This window comes from Triturus cristatus, chromosome 4_2, assembly GCF_964204655.1.
Source record: "Triturus cristatus chromosome 4_2, aTriCri1.1, whole genome shotgun sequence".
Lineage (NCBI taxonomy): Eukaryota > Metazoa > Chordata > Amphibia > Caudata > Salamandridae > Triturus > Triturus cristatus.
The window spans coordinates 230,393,189-230,406,095 of NC_140586.1; the positions used below are offsets into that span (position 1 = coordinate 230,393,189).

The following is a 12,907-nucleotide window of genomic DNA, read 5'->3' on the forward strand; positions in this document are numbered from 1 at the left end:
ACCTTTTTTCAATTTTGGAATTTTGTCCAGACCGGACTCAGTTCTTGACCTGCAGAATACATGCATGCACACGCACATACTCACATGCACAAGTCATCAGCTGACACACAAATCTTTTGAGTTTCCTCATCAGCTTATCATGATCTCCCATCTGTTTGTATTGTGCACTCTTACAGGGGTGTCATCCCCGCTGGACACCTTGCAATGCTACAATAACTACCGAAATCAGACAACATGCACGTGGAAGGAGAGCGTGGCTGCCCGCCAGTTCGTGAAGCTTCGGCTCTACTACTGGCAGAATCTGAACATGTAAGTCAAACACTTGTGGCCTGATGGATTGCATGTACATAGCGCACATTGCGAAAGTCGTTTCTTGGAGCTGGAATGTCTGTTGCATGTATATAGAGTCCAGGGTAAAGAATTTAAGAACATCTGTAGGTCTTCAGTGCTGACTACCGCTCCCCTACTCCTATCACCTCAGGCTCCATCTGATGAGCACCCAAACACAACGACACTTTTAAAAATAAAGAACAGATTTAACTTTATCTAGTGGTGAAAGCAGGGCACACTGATCCCTCTGAATTATCGAGGTGAAGTCGGCATTCGCCTCAGACACTCTGTGTGAGATTGGTGCAGGATTTTAAGAGTCTGTGTGTCTTGTGGGCTGTGATACAGACAACTCAGAATTTTTAGGTTGTATGTCAGGATATTGAGCACCAAAATAGTGTGGTGCAAAAACATCACAACCAGGATATCGACTACTAAAATATTGTGATAGAACCGATCTATATGTAAGTATAGGTTTACTGCACTTAACACCCCATCTACATACCTTGCAGATGCTGTCGATTCACATATAAATGGAGTCAAGAAAAGTAAATTTATACTTATGTCTCCATACCTTAGTGATATTTTGATAGTTGATATTGTGGATGCAATATATTTGTACAATGGGATGTACAACTCGCTATTCTGGTTCTATATTGATAGTTTTACTGCTGACCCACTCACTGGAATACCAATAAATCTACCAGGACATCTCCTTCTTTCTCCTTGTGGTCTGGTAGGATGGGATTGATTCAGAATGGTCTTTGGGGTGCTTTAAGGAAACCACAGATGATCCACCCAAGAAAGGAAGGATGGGATGCCACTAGGCCTGGGCAAAATTCAAATGATAGCTGTGTAATTCTTGTCATTTTTGGAGTTTCGCATTATGCGTGTTATACAAAATTCCCAAACTAACACCAAAACACAATTTTGCGTAATCTCATGGCTGTTTTCTGCAAAATTATTGTGCAGGAACAACGCTAGCAACCAGAACGCGAATGCTGTTGTTTACAGCACTTATGTTTTCCGCACTATATTTTTAGAGCCAAATACTACCTTTGTGCCAAAAATGGAAGAGAGGAAGCATTTCGTGCTAAAATATAGCACTACATGAAGGATTTGTATTTGACATTTTTACCCAAATTTCATATGATTTCCACATAACTTCACGTAATTCAGTGAAAGCAAAGTACTCAAATATTGCATTCGGCTCGAAGGCACACTCCAGTGCTTATATACAAATAAGCGTTGTTCTAGAACTGAACAACTTTTCCTCTTTGCACTCCAATAATATTTGAGATCATTTCCTCCTTTTCTTATCAAAGGTAAAACAATCAGTCATCAATTGTAAATCTTTTTTTAACTTAGAAATAATTAATATTCATGATGTTAGATCATCACACAATGCCTTAAAACATTTTCAGTGCATATGTCAGGAATCTCAATGCATTTCGGGACTAGCCCTTCATCATTTGATAAGAAAAGAAGGAAATTATCTCAAATATTATTGGAGTGCAAAATGGGTGCGTTTTTCAGTTCTAGAACAACGCTTATTTGTATGTAGTCACAGTCTACACTTTTGATCGGTGGGCGATACCCACCTGCACCCTATACAGGTGTTCTACACCTTGAAGAACAAAGTGAATTTTGTTTACACTGTGGGGAGTGCGACCATTTTTTTCATATTTCATTATTACACTCAACTGCTTTCCACAGCATTAACACAACACAGTGCATGATTTGAATGAGAGGTGGTTTTCTTATGATGGCTTCAATTCGATATTAGCACATTAGCTTCCCAGTCTCTGGCCTTGGCCTTCTGAAGAGGCCTTCTGAGACATCTGTCTTCCTGCCTCTTAGGGTTGGTTTTCTACCCCACTTAACATAACGTGTATTTGTAAAGCGCACGTTCACCACAAAGTGAATCTTGGTGCTGAATAACAGATGTTTATTGTTACCCAACTTGATGGTACTCATTGTATCAACTTCAGAAGGATGAACAGCTGAGGGGCCACAACAGGATTTAAACCTGTGACCATGAAGTCAAACATAGGTGCCTACAGTGAACACATTATTCCACTAAGCCATCAGACCGGTTTCTCTCAACAGCAGTACAGTATTGTCTGGGTGTTTTTTAGTTTGTTTCCTAAGGTTCATCTCTATCGACTCTCCTCACAAAACTCTGCCTGAGACTGAAGCCTGCATTCTCCCGGCTCTACCTAGACAAGTTGTGTCCAATGTTGGTACAAAGTGGTTGACTCATGCTAAAGTATCAGGATAAGGTTGACAATGCCAAATAATTCTATTTAGATTAACTCTATCTAACATTACCTTGTGTGGACACACGGCTTTCACAGACTTAATAGGAGCCAAGAGTAAATATATTTGATAGGACGCCCTACAAGCACCATTAACCTCTTCAGTGCCCATGACGAGATAGTCTCGTCATGGAGCACGGTCGCGCTGTGCCCATGACGAGACTATCTCGTCATGAACCCGACCCACTAATACAACGCCCGGCACAGGAGGGGGAAAGGGCGTGGCACTGAAGGGGTTAAGTAGGATTAAGGACGGTTTCTTCTATTGTTTACAATTAGTTTTAGCCTTCAGCTTTTCCCTTTCCTTATCATACTTCTCAAGCACCCATTTCTGTGCCCCCTTCCTTCCCCCATCACCTGCATCTATTCGCCGTACGGGTCTCGTTTCATATATATCTTACTTTGAGCCCACCACCTCTCCCCTTTGCTCCTTTTTAGGTCTCGCCTGACCCAGCGCATGCGCTGGTCTGGCGAGACTTTTTGTGAGGGCTCAAAAAAGTGCTACCACTGTAGCCTAGAGCTACAGTGCATGTGCGCGGGCTTGTGCACCTCACTTTAGCGTGAACGCGGACGCTTTGATGTTCTCCGTGAGCCAGTTTTTTTTATTCCTGTTTATTACTTCTATGTAGTAATGGTGGCACCCGTGCGCCGCCATTACTACAGAGCAGTAATAAACAGAAACAAGCACTGGCATAGCCAATAGGTCTCGCTTTTGGGACCTTATAAGTATTTAGTTATGCAACTGTTGCTCAGCTAAACACTTATAAGGTCCCAAAAGCGAGACCTATTGGCTATGCAAATGCTTGTTTCACTTTCATTTACCGCTAGTCTTGTCCCTACAGTTACCATCCCACCTTTGCCTCTCTGCTCTCAACTGCACTGCTTACTTATACAGAAACATCTGTTATTCAGCACCAAGATACCTATGGGTGAACGTGCGCTTTACAAATACACGTTATGTTATACACATGTTACTTATGCCCTGGTCATCCCCCAATCACCTGTCCCCTGACACCCAAGAGACTCTCCTCTGTCCAAGATAGAACCTAATTTTAGTTAGAGGGGCCCCAGGGCAAGGTTTTTCCGAGTGCCAGGTAAAATGATGCATTGCATAAAGGCCACTCTAGTTCATTTTTCGCAATGTGTTGATTTCTTGTGCCATGAGCAATAAGTCTATAAGGTAGCTGCCTATAACAGGCTTAATGCATCACCAGGCCTGACCCACTCTCTCGAAGACACGTGGGTCCGCAAAGGAATATAGGTTACACAACATACTCAAACATCAAGCATCACAATTACCAGGAACGCACAACAATGACTACCCTTACCACACATTCCTATTCACCATAATGATATTTAACCATTAAAATGTAAACCACAACCACACATTACATTACATTACATTACATGAAATGTACATATGTCTGCATATACACACACATGTGTATTAAAAAATCCAGCTACCCTTAAAAACTACTGCACATTCCTAAATCCTAAAATATCCTTACTACCCCCTCAACACTACCCTTCCGTAAACCGAAAAACCTTTTACTATCCTCAACACTACCCATCCTTGAACCCTAAAAACGCTTACACTGCCTATCCCTCAAATCTAAAAAACCCTTACTACCCCTGTATACTACCTATCCATGAACCCCAAAACCCACAACTATATACTACTTATCCCTGAATCATAAAAACATTTTACTACCTCTATATACTACCCACCAATGAACCCTACAATCTCCTCACTACCCCTACTATTCTACCCATGCCTGAACCATAAAACTCTTTCAACCACTCAATACTACCTGCCCTTGAACCGTAAAAACCCTTACTACCCCTATACACTGCCCATCCCTGAACACTAAAAATCACTTTCTCCTGAACATGGAAAGGTGTGCTGAAAAAAACCCAGCAGTTAAAGTGAGGTCATAATTAGGTGTTGGAATGAGACGTGAACTAACGTTAAAAAAAATAAAAACAAAAAACACTGAAATATGGCAGTTATAGTTTAGTCTACTAACTATAACTTGCTCCCCACCATGCACTGCTTATGACCTCACATATTACATCACTCATGACATGATATATTACTCTATCAATGATTATACTTAATAACAGCATTGTTGAAATTACTAGCGAGATCAACCAACGATTCTAACCACGAGTTATAAGCCTTGTCAATGAGGAGTATTGAAACAACCTAAATCGTTGGTTGGGCTCATAAGCTTCCCTGTAAGTTTTTGAACGATGCAACAGAAATCGGATATTTCAGAAGTAAAGCACTTTTGATGGATGTCCTTGTCTCTTTACTCGAGTTCACCCAAAGGATGGGTGCAGTTGAGATGGGTCACTTGCGGAGAGCTGGCCATAAACATCACTGAGGAAAATACTCTTTGGTCAACCTTTACTGTGAAGTGCTAAAGGCTGAGCAAACAGGGTGCTAGGTGGTTATAGAGGGGTGGTTGCAAGACATTGTCATGCACACCGGGGGTTGGCAACAAGCAGAGGCTTGGGAGCATGATCTGAACATAGGGAAAGACCACTGCCCATCCCTAATTGTTTGTTGGATGCAAGGTCTGGTTTGACCCCAGGTCTTGCGGATAACATCACCTGAGTATGTCCAAAACCTGAGCATAGTGCAGTTTGGCCAGGTGTGGAGGGGTGTGTGCAGTCCCTCGCCACAGGCTAAGCCCTGTGTCAAACTTGTTCTACGCATGGCTAAAAAGGCTGACTTTTCCCATAAATACAGAACGTCAGTGGTCTAGATGTTCATTAAAAAACTGTAGCAGGACACTGGGATATTAACGGAGGTCTAGTTGTTCATTAGAACACTGTGATGAAGCTGCAGTAGAACAGCGGGATATCAACAGACCGGCTTCTGTGGTTGCTGTTAGAAGTACATGTTTACTCAGAATAACAGACTTGTTGTCACATGGCTGAGAAAGGTAGTGCGACCGTACAGAAGAATTTCTCTCATTTTAGCTTCTGAAGCACCTTACATAATTTCTATGAGAACATAATAAGAGAAAGCAGTTTTCTATCAAACATGGTCCATTAGATCCCAGCAGAGAGCATCAGCATTTCTATAAGGGCAAAAACACCACCAATCATGTAACACCACCAACAAATGATTTATATTGTCATCAAAATCGGTTATCACACTTTAAATATCTTTTTGAGACTCTCAAAACCTGGCATTCTCCATAATGCATTTCACTGAGGACCATGCCATTGAGTCCTGTAATGGCTGCCACAACATGTTGTCCGTGTTGTGGCCATCCAATCGAAAGAGGCTCCCTTCAGGACCCCGCACTCCTATGCCCCTGGGAGTAAGGGTGTGCTCACCATGCCTCCTTAAATTTTTTAAATTCATTTTCAGGAAGCAGGGACCATGTCCCTGAGTGTTGTAATGGCTACCAAAACAGACTATTCATGTTCTGGACAGCCAATTTGGATTGATAGTCCAATATAAATTAGCAAATCAGAGCATATCTGGCCGCCAACAGTCCAGATATGCCAAACCTTTTAACCCTTCATGGCTAAACTTAGCACTTCTTTCAATGCTAATTTCTAAACAATGGCTGAATGGATTTACAACAAATCGCAGAAAGTAATTTCGTTCAGCCAATTCTTTTGCAGAGAGCAAACTTTCTCTTAGAACTTAGCAAGTGAAGTCACACTTTTGGGACCCCAATCTCCTTTTTTCTTAAACCCGGTTGATGAATCAGGACACATCTTTCAATGAGGGAGCTTAGGTAGATGAAAGTTTTGAGCAGATTCGTGAAGCAGCACCAAAGTTATTAACGGAAAACAAAATGCTCTTCCTATGGAAACTCTACATTAAGGGCATCCTGCCAGACTCATACAATATGGTAATAAATGCCTATGACGTAAAAACAGATGTTGATTACTACAGCAATTGGGAAAAGGGTACCACCCTCTTGGCCTCACTAAACCCAATCTAACTCCCAAAGCACAGAACTGAGAGCAAAGATTTCACTAAGGGCTTACCGATGTCCCTCTAACTTCTTCTCCTGATGAGACCTTTGTATCTCGTACAAGGGTTGAAATGCTGTCGACAACCTCAAGTTACAGACAAACTATGCCTGTGTGGACTGATATTATGGATCAATTTTAGATCTTAGTTCTGTTGCATGTTACCATTACATTAGCCATGTTCATTTTTATGACCTTTGGAACTGTTTCTGTTGTAGCATTGGTGCTAGGGACATATTGCACTGAGTTCTACTATCTTTATGTCCTTATGTATCAACACCAGTTTATAAAAAATACTTATAACTTTGACTGAAGCCACTTCGGTATTACTTGAAAAGTAGGATTTCTTCATGAGGTTGCTTAGCCTCCTATCACACAATATATTTCTGTAAATGTTACCAGTGAGAACTGTTGTTGCCTTAAGATTGTTCTCTACCTGGGTGCCCATGGATTTAAGGGTTGGTCTTGTAGCCTGACAAGAACAGGGATAGCTTAGAGCTCACAGTATTAACTGGGCTAATATTTCACTACTTAAAACAGACCAGTTTTTCTAGGATAATGTAGACAAGATAGGCACCGTATTAGCTAGAAGGCAACGCTGACGCTACGCAGTCAGGTTTTCGGCCATAGCACAGTACTGAATCGCCCATCCTGGAAGTTACGGAAGCCATTAAATTTGCACTTGATGTGGAAAGAAGCGCTGCCCTCATTTCATTTTCTTAGAGCTATCTGTGGCATTTGACACAATTACTTCTCACCTTTGATACTTCTGCTTCCCACCAAATTTCTTGTTTTATCACGTGCCTTAAAGATGTCCTGCCTTGGATGCGCAAGAGCTATCTTCAGTGCAATGCAGACAAAAAAGAGATTCTGGAGCAACATGAGCTGGCCGGAGTATATATTACATCTCTTCCCCCTTCTACGCTGGTAGCAAAGAATCTAGGAGTAAAGATTGATGATAAGCTCTCAATGGACTCCCAGATTGGGTCAGTAGCCGGGATCTGTTTTGGTCTGCAGTGATCAATAAGGACATTTTTAGACCTGTTACCAACTCACGCCGGCAGAACAGTAGTTCACGCTTTAATAACATCTAGGCTAGACTACTCTACTAGCCTTTACATCGGAAAAACCAATTATTAGATCAGGAAACTTCAGATAATTCAAAACGGTGCAGCTCAGCATAATTTTGAGCTTATCCAGGGGACACACAGTCTTGTCTAAGTTGAGGGAACTGCATTGGCTAGCCATCAAGAAGAGACTTTTATTCAAAGTGTTTACTATTGTCCATCAGGTTTTAACATGCATGGCCCTAGATATTTGATTAGGAGAATCCTCCACTATAAACCTCAGCGATCACTTTGCTCTGCCACTGCTTTGCTTGTAAGATTCCTAAGTTTTGCTTGGCCAGGTCGAGATGGTGTTCCTTCATCGTTTTGGAAGGCAAGACGTGGAAAAAATGTCCGACTTCTCTTAGTCTGACCCAGGACTAGGCCTGCTTCAGAAAAGAATTGAAAACACACTTATTTTCATCAGGCAGATTCCCGAGGGGTATATGGTCTGAAAGTGGGGCATCGCCAGGACAGTCCGCTGTAGTAGCTCTGCACTTAAGAATGAATTAATGAATGAGGCCAGATTTGTAAAGTAAATACGCTTTCAAAGGAACAAGACCCATGTCATATAGCTGAAGAAACGGGACAGCATGTAGGTAATCAGAGGTCTCAACAAGCTAGACACCTTGAGTGAATAAAACCAAACTCTCTACGTGAGGGGAAAAGAAACTAAAAAGGATATAGATGATTATCTAGACTGATGCAAATGGGTCCGAGAGACGCCCTAGAGTCTCCCTTAGAAGAATTGGAGTTCTGAGAAGTACTTAATTAAGTCTGGGCTGGAAGGGTTGTCAGTCCTATTTTACAAAACATTACTCGCACACTTAAATAGACCACTAGCAGCCGTATTTAACAACTTTGACCACATTTCCAACCTCATCTCAATATTATGCAAAGCACTGCATTATAGAGCCCCAAATCGCTTAGCATGGGACAGGGGAAAGGACAGAGAGGAGTTGACTCGGCTAGAAGCCCTGATCCTAACTTTGGAAGACAGTAATGTGGTGCACCCCAATCCCCAGCTTTCGAGACAACTGAGTGACACTCAGCATCAGTATAAAGACCTAGCAACTCAGGCAGCTAAAGCTCAGGCCCAGGTGACCCTGCACAAAATGTATGATGTGGGTGATAAATCTGGAAAGCTCATGGCTTAGCCGCAAATCAACAGAGGCCCGATGGGTAGACTGTCTGGTGGACCCACAGGGAGTGCTGCAGGACAGGGATGAGCAGATCTTGCAGAGTTTCGCTTCTTATTATGCTGACTTCTATAAGGCCCGCCACTTACAGACTCATCAAGATATAGCTACCTACTTACAGAACATAGAAACCCTGGTACTGGACGATGCGGACAGGACGGGGTTGGACGCAGAAATCACACTGGAGGAAATCAAGACTGCTAGCCAGGGAAACCTAAGGATAAATGAGATTCCTATCGCCCGATATCCTTGCTTAATACGGAGGTAAAGATTCTATCCACTATCTTGGCTACCAGACTGTGCCAAGTGATCACAACCCTGGTATACCAGGACCAATCAGGTTTCTTGCGGGGCCGGGCGACCAGGCTGAACCTGCGAAGGACACACAACTGTATGATGGAAGTAAGGTGCGGGACACTCCGCACTTGTTGCTATCCCTGGACGCTGAAAAAGCGTTTGATGCAGTCCACTGGCCCTTTCTAGAAGCCACCCTGATTAAATTTGGACTGGGCCCTAGTTTCAGGAAATGGGTGGAATTAATGTACATGGACCCCAGGGCCAGAGTCCAGGTAAACGGCAGAACATCTGAAGACTTCTCCATACGACGGGGCACGAGACAGGGCTGTCCACTCTCACCACTATTATTTATCCTTACGATAGAGATTTTGGTTTTCCAGGTGCGTCAGCATCCAGGGATACAAGGTTTTTCAATCACCCAGAGGACGACACGGTTGAGAAGATTTCCCTGTATGCCAATGATATACTTTTATACATTACACACCCAGACACAACTATAACCAACTTGTTCCACACCATAGATCACTATGGTCAACACTCTGGATACACCATCAACTGGCATAAATCTGTGATCTACAGCCCGGGCACATTGCATACATGGCCTACCCTCCAGGTGGATCTCCAGATTGCAGATACAGGGTTTACTTATTTGGGGATTTATCTCACAACAGACAAAAACCTCCGATATAGGAGAAACAGGCAACGCATACTCATGAATTTTAGGGAGGATATACAGCGTGGGGAACTTTTCCCCCTTACAATACTGGGTAGAGCCTCCATGTTTAAAATGATTACGCTACCGCACTTTTTATACGCCCTACAGAACACGTACTTTCCCCTACCACAGGCACTCTTCCGGGAAGTAGCGGCAGAACGACGCTCTTTTCTATGGTTGGGGAAACAGTCCATGATTGTGCTACATACTTTACAGTGCAATCAATACAATGGAGGGAATCTCACTGCCAGATATAGAGGCCTATTACTGGGCGGAGCACCTAACCCCTATCAATGAATGGATACATACACCAGGGACACACCCTACATACAGGCTAGAAAGGGCAACCCTGAGTAGTCGCACATTCCTGCATTATCTATATGGTGGTAGAGGTGAGGGGAAGCTCCTCCCGGCCACTCAGGTCACAGTTGAAATTTGGGTGAGGGCCACGAAAGCCATTGGATGGGGTAACAAACCAACCAAGGAGACACCCTTGTGGCAATGCACCTGGCTGAGGGAACTACATACATTAAAGGGATTTGGAGGCTGGGATGATATTGGTATCTCCTAGATAAGGGACATCCTTTGCAAGGGAACGTTGAAAAACGATGTCCTTAAGACCGAATACTCACTCCACCCTTCCCAGTTCCTGAAGTACGCACAGCTTAGACATGCCTGGTTGGCGGAGAAAATATACGACTCCCCGTTACCGGAATACGCACCACTAGAGGAAGACTGCTCTAAGAATGCCCCATAACTAAAGCTGTATTGTTAACGTACAAAACCCTGCATAACAACGCCCCAGATAGACTGGGCAAGTTGAGGTCAACCTGGGAGGGTAACCTAGGCGCGCTTGCAAATGTAGACTGAGAAGCTGCTTTGACGTTCCCCAGGGAGGTTGCGATCATATCCAGACTGCGCCTCATACAGTATAAAATATTGCATAGAATATACTTTGATAGAGCTCAATTGCATAGGATGGGGCGAGCAGAGGACTCTAGATACCAGAGGTAGCGAGAGCAACTTCTATCTTACCATTGCACACAAACACTAGTCTATTGGGAAAAGATAAGGGTATTAGGCATAATACTAAACACAACGATATCCCTGGATCCCAAACTTATACTGTTAGGTATTTCAAATGATGCGGACCTAGGCAGACCCCAGGTAATTTTCCTGGCACTAGCAGTAGTCAAAAGAGATGTGGCACAGAAATGGGGAGTCGTAGACATGCCACGGCTACGAGAGTGGAAGGTAGGGATGGACATTTTTATGGCAGCTGAAAGGGTCACCTACAAAGCGAGGGGTTGCCCTAGGAAATTTCGGAAAGTATGCTGCAAATGGAGACGGTATTATGGTTTCGATGTAATAGGGGACGATGTCCAACTGGATCCTCTTTGGCACGCTCCCCCAGACACTTTAATAGCCCAGGAAACCTCAGAGGCCTGGGGTGGGGGGATGGTTGCAAGGAATTTTTTTCCATCAATGATTGCTACGTACTTGCGCTGAAGGAGAATATGTAATACAGACAAAAACCTATTGTATTGTATGATGACTAATTGCACTGAAGGCTGGATGACTGTAACCAATGTTGCTTACGTTATGATTGTTTTAGAAAATGACAATAAAATATTTTTAAAAATATATATATTATGCGAAGCAGACGTCAGGCTCGTACACTAAGCGGGGAAAGAGTCTCAAGCAGGGCAATTGCGCTACTGAACACTGAAAAATAATCTTTACCAACATTCAGGCCAACCGTTTTGAATCATGAATGCCCCAGTTTATAGATCCTGGACAGTTGAGCTTCATCCAGCAGAGGGAAGGCAGGAGCAACATTAGGTGTTTAGCCTATCAGTTGGAAAAGATCAGTAAAAAGAAAATCCCGGGGGCGTGGCTAGGCAAGATGGCTGGGTGGATGTGATCCACACTGGCTCCGCCGCTGCGGTAACCAAATCATCGAGAAATCGGGGTCAGAAACGCAAGGCACAATCTGATATGTTTGTGGGAGAGGCCAGGGAGCGACGGTGAACTGATTGATGGAAGAGAGGTCGCAGTGTGACAAAGATTAGAGGCAAAGGCAGATCGAGCTACGAGCAGGCAAAATGGCAGACCAGACAGGCGACGGAGGAAGAAGAAGCGTAACGCCCCGCTCCTGAAGGCAGCATACCGTCGACCAGTCTAGAAGCCATAGAAAATAACTCTTAAGAATACTTGCCACTGGAGACTCCTGCATTCGAACAACGAAAACAACCGTCAACATCCGTCGGAGAGGAGAGCAGGCGAGAGAACTGGTGAGGAAGTGTACCAGGGGCGTTGAGGCACTGACGGTGCTGGAGAGGCACTGACGAGACACCCACTCGAGTGTGGTGAGTCGGGCTGCTGTGGGAGGAAAGCGTGGCGGTCCCCTGGCAGAAACAGCAAAGTAAAAAAGACGTGGTGGGGACACGCGGCGGAAGCCTGACCCCAAGATGGCAGCGGGGGTTCTATTCACTAGAGCAACGGCTAAGCAAGAGCAGCTTGAAGTAAAGCCACCAAAAGACTAACACATAAAACCAATAAAAGAACAGGAGAAAGAGCTAACAAAAAACAAAAGGGAAAGAGGACTGCTATCTCCATGGAAGATATATAACCTATAGATAGACGGACGGAAAAGGCACCCTGAGGCTTAGCTCAGAAGCAGCACAGATACGTGTGCTATATGGCTAGGAAACAGCCCCTACACCATAAGCACGTGTCTCAGGCCACAACACAAGTTTCCCCACCACCAAGGAATGTCAGGAAGCCCAGGGGCAGCGCATATGCCACAAAAGAAAACTGCCAACAGGGTATCAAGCTACTTTAGCCCCACAGAGAAAAAAAGATACATGCAAGCAGGACGACGCACACAGAGACATGGCCCTAACTAAAGACCACATGCTGGCATCTCTCAGAACCACAAAC

The 12,907-nt window shown here is 43.8% G+C and overlaps 1 protein-coding gene across 2 annotated transcripts in view; it reads left to right on the plus strand.

Moving 5' to 3' along the window:
- Window positions 1-12,907, plus strand: part of CSF2RB (colony stimulating factor 2 receptor subunit beta) — a 193,239-nt gene that overhangs the window by 12,802 nt on the left and 167,530 nt on the right. For both annotated transcript variants that reach the window (XM_085601333.1, XM_085601332.1), the window contains exon 3: window positions 177-309. In XM_085601333.1, coding sequence (XP_085457459.1) covers window positions 177-309 — 133 coding nt within the window. The remainder of the gene's footprint in view (window positions 1-176; window positions 310-12,907) is intronic.